This window comes from Formica exsecta, unplaced genomic scaffold (genome assembly GCF_003651465.1).
Source record: "Formica exsecta isolate Colony F162 unplaced genomic scaffold, ASM365146v1 scaffold122, whole genome shotgun sequence".
NCBI classification, from domain to species: Eukaryota; Metazoa; Arthropoda; class Insecta; order Hymenoptera; family Formicidae; genus Formica; species Formica exsecta.
Window position 1 is genome coordinate 2,014,937 of NW_021848556.1, and position 21,627 is coordinate 2,036,563.

Genomic DNA, 21,627 nt, shown 5'->3' on the forward strand with positions numbered 1-21,627 from the left:
CTTTCCCTAATATAATTTCCTTTTTTTTTTACACGTCACATTTGTTTTTTTATTGTGTTAACAACAAAAATTGCGGATATTAAATCCTATTTAAAATATATTATCTGACATTTCGACGAGATTACCGTAAGTGATAAATAGATAACCGTTATTCGAGTATCTCATGTATGTAATAATTTCCACACGATAGATGAGCGCTTATGAACGTGATGTGTGTAAACAAATAGATATTAATTCGTCTAGATAAACAAGTAACATGATATAAATTGTTTTGACAGGTTCATATTAAATGCACGCGGATGAATTTGCCACGTCATCCGTTCGTTACAATCTGGTTTATACATACTCGTAGCACTTTGGTTCGCGTGTCACGTTTCTATGCAATATTATATTTCGTGCAATATACAGTTTACATATGTTAATATGTTAACGTATAACGATCAATTTTAATATAAACGCGACGCGAGGATCGTACTGCCACATTTAGCGCTAAACATATTACATAAAAATTAAAACAAAACTACAAAACGTATTACGCAGCCTCACCATGCACATTCTTTTGTCATCCAGACATTTATGCCTGAAAGTGCTAGAATTGCCGGTATTGTCAGTGAGATTGATACACTTCTCATCGCTGTCCATAGTAAAGCACTGGTAGCACCATAGATCGTTAGCTTTTTCGGAAGCCGCCTGAGTTCGATGCTCTTTCATCGATAGCTGACCTGCTTTCATCATAAATACATCGCATATTATATATATATAGAAAAGCACTTATGTTGTTATGCATTTATGTCGAAATTTAAGCGAACGAGCTAGATTTGCTTCCGCAGAAATGCTATCAATAAAATGCTCTTGATTTTAAAAATAGCATGTTGAAATATAAATTTAAACTATAACGTAAAATATATTAAATTATATAATAAATGAATGATTTATTATCTCTTTCAGATGCCTATCAACTCTCACTTCATGCTGTAAACCTTGTATGCCCATGGTATGGATTATCGATTACGCGAATTCGTAAGTTTATTGTAATTATCCGAGAGAAATTCTCTCTCATTTATATATATTAATATATTTTATAGTTATTTAGGAAAGAGCGAATAAAATTATAATTTTATCTTATTACTAGTTCGTATTAAAAATATAAAATACTTGATTCGAATAAAGATAATATATTAGAAATGCAACATTAGCATCTATTAGATTGATTCGACTTTGAAAATTCTCATTTATTATAATTGAGATCGGGCGTAAAGTATTATGTAATATAATATAAATTTTTTGATTACAAAAAAAAGTAAAAAAGATTTCTTTTCTAATAAAATTATAAATATTGCAAGCAGCTTTTTATGAATAGAATTATATTAAAGATAATCCTAAAATTGTAACTTGTGTGCTAAAAGTATCTTCTCAGATTCGCATACTAGATTTTCTGTCAATTTTAATTAAACCAAAATAAATTTCACTATGTAAATTTAATTCAATATATTTCTAAAAACAACCGTGGCTTTCAGCGACAATCGCATAACTAACGTCTGACCGATAAATATATATTCGGGATAATTTACACTTACCACTCGTGAGGGTTATCAACGCGATAAGCAGAAAGCACGTGACAGCGAAGCGTACATCCGCGGTCATCTCGTTGGACCTGGTCCTTGCTTCATGTACGTCGCGAAACTAATCGCGGTGACGATCCGATGGGCGAGTAGATCACATTTTCGCGCAGCTATTCTCGGGAATTGGCTTTATGCCGAGAATTGCGGAAAATCCTAACGTTGGTCCAGGCGAACAATGCTTGATTCCGACGCCATGCTGCATTGGCAGGGGCGCTTGCGTCAAGGCTGACTTGTTCTAGAAACCTCGAAAGTCGAAAATCAATATTCGCGGCCAGCGAAGGGATTTGTCCCTGCGATCACGACCACTCGACGTCACAGTTGTTGCGTGAGCGACGCTGTCGATCGTTGTCGGGGCGAACCTGAAACGAACACCTGAACGCGGCTTGAACGGTGTATCCTCCCCTTTATCATCCGTTATCATTTGCGCACGATGTCCAATTAATTTTAAAGCCTTTCTAATTACAAAATAACGTCCTATTGTCGTTAACGTATAATAATACCCTTCATGGAGGATTAATTGTTAACAATGATAATCGCGGAGGATAACGCCTTTCGTTAATTAAAAGTCCACGATCGATAAAGATTGGCGTTTGAGGACCTTTATACTTACGGCGGAGTTTTTGGGATCCGATACACGAGAGAGATTTTGAAAAGTTTTAAACATATTTTTAATAAACTTTTTGTGTATTATTAACGCTAATTTTTTATATAATGAAAAAACTCAACTTTTTCATAATATAAATATACAAGCAAAGAGAGAATGATAACACTTCGTTTATTTTATTTTCTCGTTTAAATGTAAAATTAGTTTGAATGTACGTTTATGTAACTTGATATATAATATATATTATGCAGTAGTATATAATATTTTTTAAGCACATGTATGCTTCGATGATATATGTGCGTATCTGCCACTATGAGTGCAAGATAGTGACATCTAGTGTGAATAGAAGTGATAAAAAAGTAAAGTATATTGCAGCTTCTCGTTTTAACACAACTTGATATCATTTTATACGATTTCATTAGACATTTACGCGAAACGGCTAATTAGAAATTTGATAATCAGCGATAATGATCTCCAAAAAACGTTTCTCATCATTTACGATGATCTTTGCTTCCTGAAAATGCTTCCCTCATCTCTATTCGTTTTTTACTTGATGTTATATTCTAGAATCGCCGAAAGCCCTTTTTTGTGTTAGTGAGAAGTGTCAAGACTTGCACTTTTCATCATTTAACACCTTAATCTTTAATTATAGAGGAATATTTCTTTGGAATATCTTTATGGAATACTTTTTAAAATATTTTTTGGAACATTTTTACAATTGTGAGCCACAACCGGGTGATTTTTATGTGTTAATACCTCTATATTTTTTGACATTTTTATGTATAAAAATGCTCTTATATAAGTAAATATTTAAATTTTATTTGAAAGCGAATTTCTCCCAAAAGTTTATAATGAATTCACACATGATGAGAGATAGCGTTTCGTCGCTTTAATTTCTCTGGGAATTCTAACCATATTAAATTGATCTCACTTAGCGTTGTCGTCTTGCAACGATCCAACAATTTTGCAAAGTTTTGATTGACCCCCAACTAGGTGCTACAGTAACGAATACGTTTTTGCGGTCTATGAAAGCAGTGAATAAAACTACGGACTATTCATACAAACTATTCATACAAATACAGATCATTATGATATCTCTTTTAATTTATCAGCTCCAATTTTGAGATATCGACATCTTCTGTATTCAATGATTAATTTCTTTAACGCAAGGTAATCGTGAAATCTTCTCTTTATTCTGTCAGAGTAACTTCTCATGCACGTATATAGTTGTCTATCATCATCTTCTCATATATTAACATATATAGTTTGCTACGTAATGTCTAACATGTGCTGGAAGAACATCATATTAAGAACATAATAGTATTACGAAATGTGAATAGATTATATTATGTAACAATAATGTAACAGCTGTTATGTAAATGTATGAGAAAAAGATATTTTAATTTTTAAAATATAAATACATGTAATTCTTAGCTTTCTGAAAAGTTATAACTTCTACTTATCAAGCAATTCTTTTAGAATATATTTTAATTTCTTACGTAACATTATAATAGGTCTCAGAGTTTACTCTATATACATATACAGATTATACAACATACTTTAAACTAACGATAAATAAATCAAATGCAAGATTCTTATCGTGAATTATTAAAAAGATTGATTATTATAAAACTTATTATTAGGCATATATTTTTTATAGGCATTTATAAAACTGAAACATAATGGAATATTTTTGCTGCAGCAAATTTCAAAGACGTGAATCGACGATGATTTTAATTAACAATCACTCAACACATGATAAATATTAATACAAAATTATTCGTTATTGCGTGTTAAAAAAAAGGCGCTTTCTTTGAGATATAACGTCCAATAATTTCAGACGATGTGCTCACTACAGTCTATTGCACCTGCACATTGCAGGGGTGAATACCCGCAGGGGAATCGATTTCAGGTTTCCCAGACAGCGACTGTTATGACTTTTACTGGTGAACGAACCTCTCTTGAGAGGATATATAGAGAGCAAACATTGAGCCGGCATTAACGTTACAAGGAAACCGAAACTAAAGGCAAAACAAATATGTAATGACAATAATACTAGATAATACTAGGTAATACTTAGATTTAATAGCGTAGAAATAAAAACGATACTGATTGAGAGTTTGAACGAAACCGATATTTTTAGAACTAATTTTAAACACTCTTTTTAGTTTCTGTTTTGTTTTAACATTTGTAAATTGTTATTATTTATTTTATAAATAATGTAAGAACAGTTTAAATATGTATAATTATAAATTTAAGTCATGTATTTATAATAGTTTTCTCTGCAATTATTTTTTTTTTACAATACTTGCAATTGACAATGAGATAAAATCTTTGTTTGTGTTATTTTAACGTATAGACCATTTAATTTTAACATTATACATATACAAAGATCATGAAATAAAATGTTCCTTTTAGATTTTAATCCTTTCCATTTAAAGTGTATAATAAGTTCTGTCAGGTAAAATATCAGAGACACATGTGTAACATCGTGTATTCGCATGACGCGAGTACGCGAACTGCATCCGTCATCCCCGAAATATCAAATTTTGATATTTGCAGAACGAATGTCAACAACGGTTTATAAATATCGATGACACACTCTGTGTCGTTGAATACGACCGACGTAGACAAGTTAAGCGAGAGCTTAATGTCAACGGATGAATTTCACGTGGGAATATAATCCATCTTGTCGCGCGCGTTATCCCGTGGATCCATTGCGTGTTGCGAGATAAAAATAAAGCGCGAGTAAATAATAAAATCTGTCCGATAGAAGATAAGAAATACCTGGCGGAGGGTCGAGCTGTCTGCGACGTACGATCAGCTGATCTACGGGGGAGTAAAGTTGGCGCGCGGACAAGCTTTGATATATCAGATGAACTATCCGCGATAAATTGCAAGTGTCCCGCGAGATACACAAGATACCACGCTACTTAGACGATGCTGCGAAGAGAAATGTTGGGCGATAAGTTTGTAGCTCCGATATCATTTTATGTGCCGTCTCGCGGAGCAAATGTAACTCCCGAACGACGAAAATTATTTATGGTATGAATTTCGCGCGCGCATTTTAGCTTGTTATATCAAATTGGAGGGAAAATATCTCTGGCGTATACGAGACATCTTAAAAACGGTGGTATATATATATATATATATTTTTTTTTTTTGGAAAAATTAAAGGAATTAACGTCGCCGCAATCTTGGAATTATTAACATTAAATATCTGAAAGATATTATTGAAAATGTATGATATATTAGATAAAATCTTTTTTATATTAATCAAATAATGAAGTCTCTTCTGTATCGTGTTTACATCTTCTCGAAACGAGTTTCATCAACAAGTACTTTCTTCAACGCTGGATAGCCTTAATCTTACTTTCAGTAAAAGACATGTTTTCTTAATTATAAATGTAAACCTTTTCTTGTACGAGATAGCATCGCGTAAGCTCGAGTAAAGTCGTTGATAATCATTGTCTTGTAATGGATATTAGAATTAATTGCGGTAAGATGCAATAAACGACGTAGCTCGCGCATCAGTCAGGGATCTCGGGGAACGCATAATACGCTTTAAACCTCACAAATCTATCTAAAGCGATGTTGTTCCCTTTTAAGCGCTTCGTTTTCATCTGGATTGTTTCTCTATTTAACAAAACGCGATGCCATTGTCATTTGACAATCGTGTAAAGTTTCGATTGCCTCCACGCGCTGTATTGTCGGTAACAAATATCGCGTATGTAGGAGATTCTATAACTGCGGTAAAAGCACTTGTCGGGTCGATATATATATATAGAGAGAGAGAGAGTTAGATAAATAAACAGTGAGCTCTTTGCACTTTGCATTTCATCTCTTTGTCACCGACACATTCAAGTGCTATTTATAATTTTACGAGACGTGTAAAATCTATTACATCATATGTCTTTTCCGAAAGAGTTCTGTGACAGTTTAAATTAAAGTGGAAGTATTGCATTTCTGATAAAAATTCTCTTCGACCTTCATGACTGTGACATTTTATGATTGTCAATTAGCGTAATTGAAAAATAGATGTTAAAATATAAAAAAAAAAAAATTGAGAGAATCTTTGTATTCGAAAAAATTTGTAAATGTCTCTTTAAAATTTCGACTTGAATGACTTGGATATTTCATCATTACGTTAACGTGACTTTTTGACAATTTTTATATCCTTAAATAGATAAGTAATTAAATATTGTTTGAAAATGTATTTCTCAAAATAATTTATAATGAATCCACACGTGCACCTGATGAAATAGTGTTTCGTCGCCAGCGTAGTACTTTTGTGAGTTCTGGTCAAGCTGAATTTATGCCACAGTTTTGCGATAATCTAACAATCTGGTAAAATTCTGATTAATATAACAAGGTATTTGTATTGCAATGAGAAATATTATGTCGCTATTCGTGACGTTGTTAAATAAAATTTAGAATAATATTTAGATGAAAATATTTGGATATGTGAGATTTTTTTTTAAATTCATCATCTTTAGTTTCGATGTTTTTCTTACTCGAATGATTATTTTCAAATTTCAATACAGAAAGATAAAATCTTTCTTGACTTTGCTACATAAAGTTACTTCTCGCATTCTTTAATCTAACGATAAACTTATAATATCATAACGTGAGGTATAAGAGCATCACATTACAAAATTCGATAACAGCATTATAATGTCATCAACTCGCTATATAATAATATAATGCATGCTAGGAGAATATTATATTACAAAACGCACACATACTGTATTATAAAATATAGACAATATTTCAACGATGGTATTCAATTCTACGGTCGACTTTTTAACTTAAGCATACAATTCTAAAGCTAAAAAAAATTTGCACATACATTAAGTTTATCAGTATCTTTTAATATTTAAAAATTTTTGTTTACATTCAAAATAGGATCAGTAAATACGCTAGAGATAAATCTTTGATTTTTTACAAATTTCGAGATATTGTAGGAGTTAGTCGACGTTATTTCCTCGAGATAGCTTCATCGCGTCGATTGCGCAATCAGCTTTCCTCGTATGAACGTTGCAACGATTGCCTCGAGGCTGGCTTGGCATCATTAAATTATGCTTCGGGATGTCAGTGTTTACATCGAAGCAACACGTGAAACGGTCCCTTCGCCACCGTCGTCGTTCCCGTCGCATCCGCTCCGCTGTTTGCCACCCCTTTGCGCGAGTCGAGCCACCCCCTAGGATCCAGCGGAATGTACATAAGCAACGAGAAGGTATACGCGTCGATTGGTCGAGCGAACCTGGGTCGATGGCGAGAGGGGCGCCGGGTCGTTCGCGAGCCTCGTAGTGCCGCTCTGACCACCGTCGCGACTGGGTTATCGTAGCCGTTGTCGTCGTCCTTGCTCTACCTTGATAAGAATCGCCGGCACGATCGCTCACAGAGAGAGACCCATCGACATCACATATATACATCAACGATTCTGGCCGATGATCTCGGATAGGTGAAGATCGCAATCCCGGAGCGAACAGAACCCCTAGCGAATCGACGATCGAGGAAAACGATCGCGAAAGACCGATGTGTAAGGGTGACTATCATACGTAAGTGAAGCGAGGTCGTTACACCGAGCAATCCTGATAACGTCGAGTAGTTCGTGTAGTGCGCCCACCGTGGGATTAACGAAGAGCAACAACTGGGATAGTGATAGTACATCACTAGCGAGTGGATCGGCAGTCGAACCGTGAATGCGGTCGCGTTAACAAACCCTTCTCCCTCCCCGAGATTAACATCGCTCGGCAGCCGACAATCTCCCCGGTAAGTGGGATTCCGTTGCTTACTCGCTCGCCGCACGTCGATTGTTTATTCATGTCTCATTTTCGATCACGTAACATCTGTAGTTTTTTGAACTTGCCGCGGCTTCACGGGACGTCTATACGGGATAGAAAGATTTTTGACAGCTTCGAGAGAGACTCTCGAAATTTTATATTGCGTCGATAATTTTCTGTGCTCTAATTGGCTGTGGGATCAGTCCGGGATAACGACGACATATATTTACGATATTACCCGTATCATATTTTATAGCAGGAACCCTCGAGATACATAATCATAACTTATGTACATAGTTTGTACTATAAGATGTGAAACTTCCGTAAGTAGAGTCAATTATATCGTTATATCCCGGAATTATCCTACAGTCAATTAATTAAACAATTAACCATTTTATTCCATTGCATTTTTGAACGCAATATTATATATGGTAGCAATTTATATCAAAATATAAAAAACAACCCATGTGTAAAATTTCATATAAAAAATTTTTGTTTTCGGAATCATTCTGTTCGCGGAAAACGCTTCCGTTCAAGCATAGACTTTTAACAATAAATTTGCTAGCTATGTATTATTATTTCTCTGCGATATATTGGAAAAATTGTATCATGAGCTTCCATCTCCGCAAAGTCTTCTTTATTATTTATATAATAATTACTTGAGTTTTTATAGAGACGAAATTATTTATATTCGTTTTATTCGCGAGTTCTGCTATTATACTGATGACTTCAAGTTTTATAAAGCGAAAAATTAAACGCGACGAGTAGAAACTGAAGTATCAAAGAGTAGACTTATGTACAAGTTTATTTAAATAATAAATTACGTTGGTAAGACCGTGGTTTATCTCTTCTAAGTCACTACATGTAAATTAATGCAGTAATTATATAAATGCATTTGAGAAACTAACATGTGCATGGTTGCTTAAGTTGATAATCACGAAGTGTATGCTACAAGGAGAATTATATATCAGAATTAATATTTCGAGTAATGAGATAAAAAGAATATTAAAAAATCTCATCAGATGGTAATGTAATAGAAAATAAATATATAAAATACGCCAGATAATTATTACAAGCAGACCGGTAAAATAAAAATTAAAAAGCAATATTAATAAAATTGCTTTAAAATATAAAGTTCTTATTCCAATCTTATTCCAATCTTATTCCAAAAAAGTATATTTAGTTTTTACTTCATTTTACTATTAAAAATCCTTACTTTATTTTACGAGAGAAAATCTTTACTTTATTTTACGAGAGAAAATCCTTTGTCGGAGAGCTTATTAACTGAACAATTTTATTAATTTTAAGGGGGAGAGATTTCTCTCGTATTTCTCCAAAATACGACGCTTCTTTGGGGAGCTATTTGCTCAATCGTCGCATTTTACCAGTAATACTAGTCAGATACCGGGATTATCGACGAATCGATGAAATCTTGACAGTCGGTCTAATTGACAATTACAAGCCTCGACAGGTTTATATAGCTGTGCATTTGCAGCGAATAATTGCCCACGGTTAATTTCGGCCTTCTGCCGTTACGCCCTAAATGAATCGCTTCGCTTACTTCGTAGTTAGGAGAATAGAACAAGTCGAGAGGAAGAGCAGTGGCCTTTCCAAGTTCTCTCATCTTCCTTAGAGATACTTTTGATCGATACGAACAAAAAGCATAGTTTTCATCAGCAAAATCAAATCTAAGCTTAGACAGAAGTACACGCGAGAATTAATAAAATTTTAATCAAAAGTTTAAAATATTATCAATATGTTATCCAATAATTTTAAATTGTGCACTGTTATAATTAAATTATGAGCAAAATAAATGGAATATGGATTTTAACATATAATAAATTAAAGAATAACAAATATATAATATCAACGGAAATAAATTTTGTTTGCCGTTTTGTTTTGTTATACTAAATAATATGTTTTAAGATGGATATTTTCTTGTTTGATTTATTCGCATGATGCCATGTTGTACGATCAAAAGAACGCTTTGCCGTATTTACAATATCAAAACGCTCGAATTTTCCATCATTTTATTGTCACGTAATAATTAAATTCCGTCCTGTGTGAATATAATTCCGTTATTTCAGTTAAAAATTTACTTATGAAATACTGCGCTATTTGTTACATGAAACGATTGAATCACAGTGATAAAATATGATACTCATTTTATGTTGAAATAAAGGTAATGATGGCCAAGATATTTTTGCGACGGGATCTTTCTGTAACGACATTTTCATCGATTGCTTTTGTAATATGATTTGTTACAAATTTGCTTTGAAATGAGCTTTCGAATCTATATTCTGAATTATTTCGGCTATTAATACTTATGCACCGTAAACATATTTAAAAAGACTTCGCTTAATATCCGATACAAATATCTCGACTAACAAGATTCAATTTTGTTAGTCGAAACGACACTATTAAATGTTTGGATGAATCAGGCTATGTTTGCGATAAAATTAGAACCGCGAGAATATAGAGGGAGATTTGTTAGATAGCATCTCTTGTATATTTATTATTAATGCTAAATGATATTAATAATAAAAAAACGTAACGATAATGATGACAAAATTTGTGTTACGACATTAATGAATGTTTAACGAGTATTAAATAATTCAAGTAAGAACTTGCGTAATTTGCATTATATAATAAAATTGACGATATATATAATTTTTCCGTTTGTGCGTCGAATACAAACATTGGATGGAAAATACGACGATATTATTTATACAGATTCTATACGCATATAACGCGGTGATATATTATACAAAATAAATATTGATGTAAAATGGCATATCATGCGATCTATAATCTTTGACCATAAATTTTCATCCGCTATCTATACTCCTCCTTCCGCTTAATCGTAATTCCTCGAAATTCTGGATTGTTATGCATGAAATGGATGGAAGTTGGAAGAGTAATATGATTGCCCGGGGGTTAAATCGTAACACTCGTTTGTACCGTAAATCCTTTGAGAAGACGATTAAAAACAGAAAAGAAATAGAAAAACGGAAAAGGGGTAGGATTCAAGCATGTCGGCCGAGATGACCGATCCTCTGGAAATATTTGCGACGGTCGGTCGGCATCCGAGGTATTTAATTAAGTCCGGAAGGGAAAAGTCCACAGTCCCGTAATTGCATGTCCTTTGACGCCGGCGCGTATCTTCGTAGCAAAACAGATTTTCACAAGGAAAAATTCGATCTGGAATGAAGGACGTCGTCTCATAAAAGACTTCTCTTCAAGCTTCATTTTGCGATAAGATAGAAACGACTCGTTATCAGCGCTAAGGGTGTGGGCGAGATAACTTCCCGAGTTAATTTTGGGGAAATTCGAAAGGGGTGAAAGATTTTTATTCCCATGAAAGCTTCGATTCGGAAAATTTATTACACGCACATCTTCTCGACGAGTTATCTCCTTTCGTCCCGCGTTGCCACGCATCATCATCTCTGTCTATTATCGGTGCACAGGTGCACTTACGTAACGTGGTATACAGAGTAGCGCGCTTTGCCCATAATTGGCGACACTAAATGTCTGTCAAGCGCAGGGAGCCTGTTCATTGAACAAAAGAATGGAAGTTAACGAGGCAAAAGGGACGTCGGCACGAGAGTTGGAAGGCCGAACGAATTGTCTTTAATAGCTATTCTGTCGTTGCTCTGTAGGAAACACCTCGCGCATTTCACGCTGGACTGTGCCGAGGAAATGAGAGAAATTTAACAATACCAATTCCCATCGTTTTCTGCCATGGACATGTAATTATTTAACTAGCTCCTAGTTATCTATAGAGAACATTTCTAACCTTATATTGCGTCAACGCGCGAACTAATTGGCAATTAATATTAGAATAAGCACAAGTATCCGAATATGTTATATTTAACTCTAATAATTCAAAAAAAGCTGATTTTATTCACGATAATTGCATCGATAAAATTAAAAGTAGTAACATTTATACGAGCACTTTAAAATCAAAATCTCTACCAATATGTATTTGAATCCAGATCACAAGACCCCATCGAAATCTTTTCAGAAATAAATGCCTTAATTTAATAATTTTTTATATTGTCGAATGTTACTGAATTTTTTTTTTATTTCTGAATTCAAAAGTAATTCATGCGATAAAGTTGAAAATATTTCGGCAATATAGCAAGATATAGAAAACGAGAATAATCCAGGATTCAAGAAAAATAAACTCGGAACTGCAATACGGTCTAACACTTAAAAGGGTTAATGCATAATCAAAAAATCGTTCGGGATGAACAATAAAATATTTACTCTGACGTACTGTTGTTCTATCCGGATTTTCATTTTCCATTATATCCTCTTTTCGTACGGATAACGTCATTCAACAAATAGCATTTCGTATTCATAAGTATTCATAAGCAGTACTGTAAAATCCAGCAGAGTACATTGAACAATCGTTAATATCGATGATCTCGCGGTCGCTGGCGATGATGATCGCGGCATTTGTTATAACAAGGGTTCGATCACGTGGCTCTTGTGTGATATAGTTATATTACAGTCAAGTCGAGATTATTCTACACGCTATTAAATCATCCGACCGGCAATTTTCATATACGACCGCGAAATATCAACGGCCGCCATTTATATAAACCGCTTTATACATTCGGCGTAGTTGCCTTGTGCACGAGACGCGGAATTAAAGACTATGATGTGACGTCAAATACGTTGCACACGTATGACGTCACGTAAGACATGAAGGGCGGTCAGTCCCGATTTGCGCGCCCATCCTGAGTCCTGAGCAGGAGATATCGCGTCGCGGTACTGCCGCGCATGTGAAAAAATCCCTTTGTTATCGCCGAAGGCGTTAACATAAGCTTTGCTCGAGTTTACTTCAACGCTTGGTTAAGTTCGTGTGCGAGGGTAAGAGGAGGATTATTAAAACTAGAATCCGCGCCGCGTATCTCTGCCATACACGTGGGAGTCGCGCAAAATTCGGGGCGCGTGTGATAATAATAGATTCAATTTTATATGTTTTATTTGGTAAAGGAGATCTATAATATCCTTTGGAGAGAGAGCAAAAACGGAACGTATTTTCTCGATCCTTTGTATACAAATAATAATTAAAATTTTAATCATAATCGGAAATTTAGTTGATATTTCAAATTGTTAATATACGTAGATTCTTTTTTATTACCTTGTCTATAAATAAACAAGGAAATAACAAGCTTCAATTCGCTTGCTATTAACGCTAATGGATACATTATATACGCAGTCTTTTCTAAAAATAAAATCCGGTAGTAGACGATCGCATTTAGCGATAAATGAAGTATGTAGCTTCTGAGAAAATAATCGAGCGAAGGTTTATTTGTTATGTCAGCGGGTTCTCGTCGTTTCCATTGATTATTCTCTCTTTTTCTCAAATATCAAGCTCGCCGGTTTTACGGCCTTTTCGCCGGAGCGACGCTAATACACCAACGACGACGATGCAACGTTAACCCTATTCGGAGCAATTTCACCCCATCTTACCGCAGCTCGGTAGCTTGACTACCTTTGAAACTCAAAAGCCAAGGCGTCACGTTCATAGTGACCCCCAACGATCGATAGGGTTTAGTACTAAAGGTGCACTCACGAGCTCTTTAGTTTATCGGATGTCGCGCCGCATTTCTCGTCCAACGAATCTCATTCGAGAATCGCCAATACTGAAATTTCCGACACGGTAAACGTTCGATAGATATCGGACACGAAGGGAGGAAAAGAAACAGAGGGAGAAAATTAGAGAGAGAAAGAGAAAGAAGGACAATGTGATTTGTTTGAATGCGATAGGAATGCTGACCTTCCTCCTTCTCCTTTCGCTCGTTATTGAATCCTCTTTTGCGAGATTGCGTTGTAATTGGCTCTCGCTCCATAAACTCTTACCCTCATGTGAATTGACTTAAATTTAACCCGCTGTTCGCGGCGCGGTTCGTTATCTGGCAGTTTCAAAGTGAATCTATTCGGGGCGATCTGATTGATTGCGTTGCCTACGTTCGCGCATTTTCTATCCGCACGGACTGAAAAGCTTTCTTTATGATTCTATCGCCCACGTTTCAAGCGACCGTGTATGCGGAATTGATCGAATGTTCAAAAATATTGCAAAAATATTGTAAATATGCCGAATAAATATCGTAATAAACGAATCGTCTTGAATGATACATATTCGACACGTGGCAAATTATTTTTACGTTTAATAGAGATATCGTATAATAAATGTAAAGTACAAGCAAAGTATCATTTCTACATTTGAAATTGGAAAATCTGCGTTAAATATTATGAATCTTAATTTTTTCATCGCAAAATAATTATTCGGGCAAAATAATAAATCTTCTTATTTAAAAACATAAAAACACACTACAAAGTTAAAAATTGTTAAATGAAGTTTATAATTGTTGCTCTAGCTCTCTCTTACGAGAAAGAGAAACTTTTAAAATCTACGCCAAGAATAAAGCCTGCTAATGTTTTCGCGAAGCATCTCGAAGACCGAAGTAAAAAATAAAATGCTCTTTTTATTACCTCCGGCAACAAACGCTCGGAAAATTCCGTGAGATTGATGTTCGCATTCACGAGATTAATGTCCGTTATTCAATGGAAGAAGTTATTCTTCTCCGTTTGTGTATCGTGCGAACATTTCTAAGTATTTCTGCTATATCGTCATCGTGCAATATTAACGCTGCGTGGACAATACATAGTCCGTGAACACAGTTCGGACTTTATTCCAATATATTGTTCGGCGAAATATCGTTCCATTTGCTGACTTCAGCTAGCGGCAAGTTCTGAGACACGTGAGAGGTAGGTGAGGGAGTTCAAAGTCGCCCGGAGGACGCGGGAGGCCGAGAGTTCCTCTCACGAGAAGTCGGCAACTTTGAAATGCCGACGCCGGCCGTCTTGTTCGAGCCGCCGTCGAATATACGCGGCTCTGAAATCGAATTAAGTGTGGCATTCCGATCAAAGCGATCCTTTCTCGAACTCTTCCTTCAGGCATTATATATTTTTTTTTCTCCCGATAGAGCCCCGGCGTTCTATCGAAGCAAATTGCTGGCGCTTGTGAATCGACCGACGAATCATCTTTCTCGAACGCACGGAGAAAAGAGAGAAAGAGAGAGCGAATCGAATCATCTCTATTTTATATTACCTCGGAAATTGCACGTAAAATGGTTTTGCGAAAGCAAATATCGAATATTTGCGAGTCGATAATTTTTACGTCGGGTCGCGAAATTCTCGCCCCATTTAGTTGCCGTATATCGGAGATTTTGTCGAGGAAACTTTCATATCGCCATCAGTACATCGGAAGTTTTCGAGTTCTCTTTCCACTCGCAAAGTCGCAACAACAAGAAGGAACGCTTGATATCGGTCAGGGACACCTGGTATACAATACCGCTAATACATTAGTCGACTGTCGTAAATAGAGAAGGATCGCAGAAACTCTTATCCTCCTACTGAGGACATCTCCGTTTAATCCGATCTCGTCTTAATCCGTTGGATTTCACTAATATCTTTCTACGAGAGTGCATTTTGATACCAAGTGGAGTACCCTTCTACAGTTTCCATCATGAATGACCCTTATCAAGCGAGTAGAGAGAAACTAAAGGTCGAGCGAGACGAGTATTCCGAGAGGAGAATTTTACATACGTGATCAGAAATGATATGAGTTTCGAATACGTTATATTATCCGAATGAGAGACTAAAAGGCACTTATGAAAATTAGAATTAAATCTGATAAATTAAGAGTAATATCAGGATCAATGCAATTATATAGATAAATTTTTTCCTGGTATTGAAATCACAGAAATATTATATCGGAGAACATTGATTGCCCGAGTATTAAAGGGGATGCTCCGCGATATATTAAGAGATGTACTGTTCTCTATTCAAAGTACAAGAGACTTAAGATATTGATCACGTCTGACATCGAATTAATCTTGGAGATTTATTCACGTACGATTATTTAAATATGTATTTTAAACTCGATTGAAATGCCTCCTGAAACAGCTTATTGTCCAGCGGTGATATGTGTTCCGTGCACGTCCGCGACGCACAATCAATATACACGATGGGTCGAAAGATATTACATTAGTGATTGGATTCATCAATGTGGAACTATCGGCCTGGGCCCACATGTTGCTTTCACATTCGGAAATAGATTTTGAATGCGCCGGGACGCGAAGGTCAATTATCAATCGCGGCGCGGTATGTTACGTTTTGTTCGATTAATTGCTATCCCATTATCATTTATTTCTATATCATATATTATTAAAATCACTTTTGGCTATACAGTAAAATCGCGAATACATAATGAATTAACTTGTCTAAAATATATTTTGCATAATTTGTGTCAAACTTTAAAAAGATATTTTTTTGGTCAAATCAAATTTTAAAAAGATATTTTTTTGGTCAAATTTTGGTTTCTTTTTTTCACGAATATTGTCGTGATTGCAAGTTTATTAATTATTGCGCTTGAGAAATTAATCTAGCCAGATAGCTTTTAATTTATTATAAAATAGCAGATTAGCTGATTATGGTAAGTGTCGCTACTTATCTTGCGGGACAAGTTCGTGGAAAGGGTTCTAATTTAGATATCGCATACTTGCATTATATTTAATAGTGTGAATAATTCTATGAATAATTGAAAAATATCTTAAAGATATCAATATTATTATTCATCGATACTTAATTAATTTTTTACTTGGGGCACGTACGTAAATATTATACATAATTGAGATATCTATCGAGATACACATGTGTGTGTATATATGTTAAAGTAATTTTCACAGAACTACATTTGTTTCAATCAACATTGTGTGCATTTGCTGCAATGAAATAATTGACATTGTTGAAATTGTTATACAAATCTCATACGAGTGCTCATTACGATAAATCAACGTTCATTAATGACCAACGCCGACATTTTAACATTTTTTCTCAATTTCTCGCGGAACGCCTGTCGCGGATAAGAGCCGTTATTCTTATTATCAAGTTACACAGTATTGACGCAATGAGAGGAGAACGATCGAGGTAATTTTCATTGACAGCGGCGTTATCAATTTTCAGCCAAAATTTGCTCGTTATAATCGATCGATCGGGACCGTCGCGTGGTGATTGAACCGGTACGATGTCCCGTCGTAATCCTCGTCGTGAATATTAATTTGGATTACAATGCAGCAACGTTTACCAACATAATCGATGGCGTGGGACAGCGGACGGCGACGGCGACGGTGTGCGAGATCCGTGGGACGTGCGTTGGCCGGGAGATTATGTGTCTGCGATACTTTACAAAGCGAGACACGACGTCTATTTCTAGTTCCTACAGATGCAGATGCCGTCACGGCAGCGGCCACCCTGGCGCCGTTGAGCCAAACATTTGGCCGCGCACGCACTGTGGTTGATGGTTAACCACTTGGACTGCCAGGATAAAAGGTCGCAGGTTATGCGCCGATGTCGGATAGGCGACAGATTCGATGCCATCTCGTCGTACTCCGGGTCGTTGATGGTAGCTGAAAAAATTCGAGCGATTTTTCCATTATTTTCTCTCGTGTGGCGAAGAGGAGAAAATTCCGCGTTTTACAAAGTATATTGAATTTTAACATCAATGTAGAATATATATTCGATACGATACATGTTACGATGCGGAATCGTATTTACCGGGCGGACGAAAAGGAATTTTGTAGCAGGTGCGCTACCTTCTTCGTTTAAAATAGGGGAGAAGCGAGAAATTTAAAGAAATTTGAAAAGACTTATTTTCGCGAATTATTTTATATTGGGAATTATACAATTTTTACGAATTAAGTTTTGAGGTCCTTAACGAGATTTTCATTTTTATTAGATGCTTTAATTACATGAAATTAATTTAAATATTTGAATAACATTGTAGAGAATAAAATAAAGATTATTTCCAATTCAGTATTCGGAAATGATGCAGTAACTCGTAATCGAATGATTTATCAGAGGAAAGGGTCGCGTCGCATTCGATATGAAAGGATATCGACAATATATTATCAGTATATTCTAAAAGGGTACATCGGAGAAAGAGAGGAAGAGAGAGAGTGTGTGTTTGTGTGTGTTGTGTGTATAATACAATTATTATATAGCGTGAGATAAAAGGTAGTGCATTTTGAATATTTATTAGTCAAAGTTGAAAAGTTTTTCTGTGTTATGTTTCAAAACCGCACCATTTTACTCGAAAGAAAGCTATAATAACTAACAAACTTCAATATTTGCATTATAATTTTTTAATTATTACCACATAATATTTTTTAATACTAATGAAATATCTGGATCTCTCTCTGTCTTTCAGAAATTTGATATCTCCGATGAAAAGCAAAAATAGCTTGAAATTAATTACAGCTTAATAAAATTGTTCAATTATCGAGAGAATTTTCGTTTGAGATGCGAGAAAATTTTCCGTCATATTTCTCGGTAAAATGTACTTACTTAATTCGTAAGTAGGTCCGTCATAAACAGCCGATAGCGTGTCTGCTGAAACGTAAGCCAGTACAGCGAAGATGGCGAAAATAGCGAGCAACTTCATAATCGCAGAACGAGTTTTCGTGTGCACTCGAATACGTCTCAAACAACGATATCCTTAAGGATGTGGAGCGCGAGTTCTTTATATCTCATCGCTGCCAACGAGAACATCCTCTGTCGCAGCGACTTTCCTCTTTTAGTATCCCGCCACCGGAATTCTCGTGGCTTCGCGTTTGCTATTTCCAGCCAGCCGACTGACCTACGTATTCGAATATTAATTTCCGGTATTATCACCGTTACCGGGACAACTGCGAGAGAAAGGGAGAGGCGATAAAGCTGGTCGATCGAATGCGGCTTTTCTGTTCGATCGAAAATGTCGACGTGACTATAGCTTGCGAGAAATAAATGAATTAAAAAGAATTGACAGGTATTCATTGAAAAATTCTGATATTCCAAAGTAAAAGATACCGTAAAACTTCTTGGATTTTGTCCTATCTTTTATATCTTCGACGTGCCGGTATAATTTGAGAACTAACGAATAAAAAGAACTTTATATTTCAATATATGCATATTTTTAAAAATTAATAAGAGATTTCCTTTTTCAATATTTTTGATTATACCTAGCACAGATTTAATCTTTCGTAATAGAAAGCTGTAATATACCGATATTAAATAATTCGAATATTTCGTATATGTGTCACGACCACAAAAGATTATTTATCAGGATGAAATTGTAAAGTTAATCAGCATAATAACGCTTTTCATATTGCGACTGCTTTTCATATTTAGTAACTTTTATTGTTTTATTTTTTTGCGTGCTAATAACGCGATCTCTCTATTCGCATATTACAAGAATCTCTGTAAAGTTAATAATTCGTTTGTGAAAAATATCACGGTATTGGTTAAGCTGTGAATAAACAGTCAATGGCAGAAAATAATGCACACGTGTTGCAACGCGTAGTTGCGGGAGATCGCAAATTTCATTAGATCATAACAACTGACCCAGATATTGAACGAAAATATGACTTCTGCAAACGCTAATATTTGCGTAGCGACGCAATATGACGTGTAGTGTGTCATTCTCGACAATATTTTTTTTTTTTTTCTTTGATCGTACTTCAGGATGTTGCAGCTCTGTGGGCTGTTACATCCTACGCAAATATATTTATGGAAATTTAACGGTAAAATTACCCTCCCTCTCTTCCATTACGCGAACGCGTTATGGTACTTACGAGGACGGGGATATCTCGGATATCAAATCGAAATGCTCGCACGTGTCCTGAATTACAGGAGCCGTATAAGACGATATATTACGTGCAATGCTTTATCCATATTTTCCACGCCAAAGACATGCATTTATCGAATGCTATTTCGTCGTCGTGAAAATTAAAAAATTCTGCTTGGAATCTCTCGAATCTCGATATCGTATACACACGAGAAAGCTCGCTGGATCCGTTCGGAATATTAAATGATATATATGTAACGAGAATCTGCTGATTCCCCATTAATATCGTTGTGATATACATAGATACCGTTAAATATAAAATGTCTAATCAAAAAAAGAAAATATTTGGAATAAAAAAAAGAACAATTTTCATATTATTTTACCTCTGACTTTTAAGGAGGGTTGTTAAAGGTCGGAGGACTAAAAGATTTAGTTTCTAAAATATCTATATAAAAGTCTAAAAAAATGAAAAAATTTTTCACTTTTGAAAGTATTTTTTTTTTTTTTAACATAAAAAAGAATTCTAGGACAATTCTGGAATATTTATACGATTGGTTGTGCGAAGATTAGTTGATCTAAGCAATGAGAGATAAAAATAAAGAAAATTTGGGAAACAAATAATATTTGCAGAATATCAGTATGAGAAGGCAGTCGTTCTGTCCGAGTACGAGCAACGGAAGTGGCGGTGCCGAACCGCTGATTGTCGTCGAGGAAAGCACGCTCGGCGAGGAGGAAGCGGATCACTGTCGCAGGGAATCGCCGCCGCGATTCGATCCGGATTCCCCATCCTTGAATCCCTATTTGCTCTCGCCATGGAGGGACGCCAGGAAGCATTCTTTACCAACTCCGCAGTGTACATCCGGGATAACCGCATCCCAGGTATATATGTATGCGCATGCATAGGAAGTCTTTCGTGGTTAAGGCGATATCGATACGCAAATATGGCAATATTTATGATGCTGTAACACGTACGCGAGAAACTTAGAATAAACTTATCTGCAGCTTATTGTCAGAATAATCGCGGTAAAGTGATCGTTGTTCTCGATATCTTCTCGGTATTCAAATGACATTGGAGAATATGTATAGAGAATATATATATGTAAAAGCTATCAGGAGTCATCTATAATATTATGCTGTTTCTTGGATTTTATCATAATTTTATATATCTTATTTTAAAATTAATAAAATTAATAAATAAAATATATCAATAAAATATTGTCATTTTAATTCGCATAACCGAGTTTTAAAAAATCTTTGGCAAAAAGTCCGAGGTTTAAAGATAATCACGTTAAGGATACATCAAACCCAACACGTTGTAATTGAAATATTTTTAGCGAATTTTCTGAGGCTGTTTGATCATGTCTCATTCCTCTTTCACAGTAATAAGATAAACGCATATTGAATGTCGCAGTTAAAGTTACGTCATCCGTAAATTTACGCGTGAACAGGTACGACGATTGAGCGAACGCGGTGGAGAAGGATCCGGTCCATCAGCGAGGGAGGCTGCCTTCCTGGCGACACTCTCGCAGACGCCGACACCGCAGTCGGGTGGACGACGACATTCTGTCGTCACGATTTCCAGGGTACCGACAACCCTGTTTGGTCGCAACCGACGGGAATCTGTCGCCGCATTTCCCATGGGTGCCACCAGGATATTGCAAGGCCGGCGGGACTCGTCCACCGGGATAAGCGGCCCGCCCAGTAATAGTGGTAGCACTCACAATCTGCAGCTCGACATTATGGACGACATCGCCGAGATCAAGGCCAAAAAGGTAATACTTACAGTTAGTAACGCATTATAAACGCATTAAACGTTATGAGTGAATAATATAGATAAAGTAAAGCTAAAATAAGAGACATTGTACATGTATATATCAAACGATACGTAAATCTTTATTATCTCTCTCACTGTGTATTTTTCCATTGATTTAGCCG

General features: G+C 35.7%; 3 protein-coding genes across 6 annotated transcripts in view; 1 reads left to right on the plus strand and 2 right to left on the minus strand.

The window, feature by feature from the left end:
- LOC115245606 overlaps positions 1–1,852 on the minus strand; it is a 4,201-nt gene extending 2,349 nt beyond the window's left edge. The window contains exons 1-2 of one of the 2 annotated variants that reach the window (XM_029824013.1): positions 1,578–1,852; positions 547–722 (exon numbers count right to left, since the gene is read on the minus strand). In XM_029824013.1, the coding sequence (XP_029679873.1) occupies positions 547–722; positions 1,578–1,644 (243 nt within the window). In that variant the 5' untranslated portion in view covers positions 1,645–1,852. Of the gene's footprint in view, positions 1–546; positions 726–1,577 lie in introns of both variants that reach the window. The other variant, XM_029824012.1, reaches the window with a different exon arrangement.
- The window catches only part of LOC115245602, a 43,419-nt gene that overhangs the window by 17,573 nt on the left and 4,219 nt on the right, over positions 1–21,627 (plus strand). The window contains exons 2-4 of one of the 3 annotated variants that reach the window (XM_029824008.1): positions 949–1,020; positions 20,323–20,571; positions 21,141–21,464. In XM_029824008.1, coding sequence (XP_029679868.1) covers positions 997–1,020; positions 20,323–20,571; positions 21,141–21,464 — 597 coding nt within the window. In that variant the 5' untranslated portion in view covers positions 949–996. Of the gene's footprint in view, positions 1–749; positions 1,021–7,538; positions 8,002–20,322; positions 20,572–21,140; positions 21,465–21,627 lie in introns of those variants that run through there. The other 2 variants (XM_029824007.1, XM_029824009.1) reach the window with 2 other exon arrangements.
- Positions 16,231–18,627, minus strand: LOC115245607 (defensin-2-like). Its single transcript, XM_029824014.1, has 2 exons — positions 18,435–18,627; positions 16,231–17,497 (listed from the first exon to the last, which is right to left on the minus strand). The coding sequence occupies exons 1-2, from the start codon at positions 18,529–18,531 to the stop codon at positions 17,301–17,303; spliced, it is 294 nt and encodes a 97-aa protein (XP_029679874.1). The 5' UTR covers positions 18,532–18,627; the 3' UTR covers positions 16,231–17,300.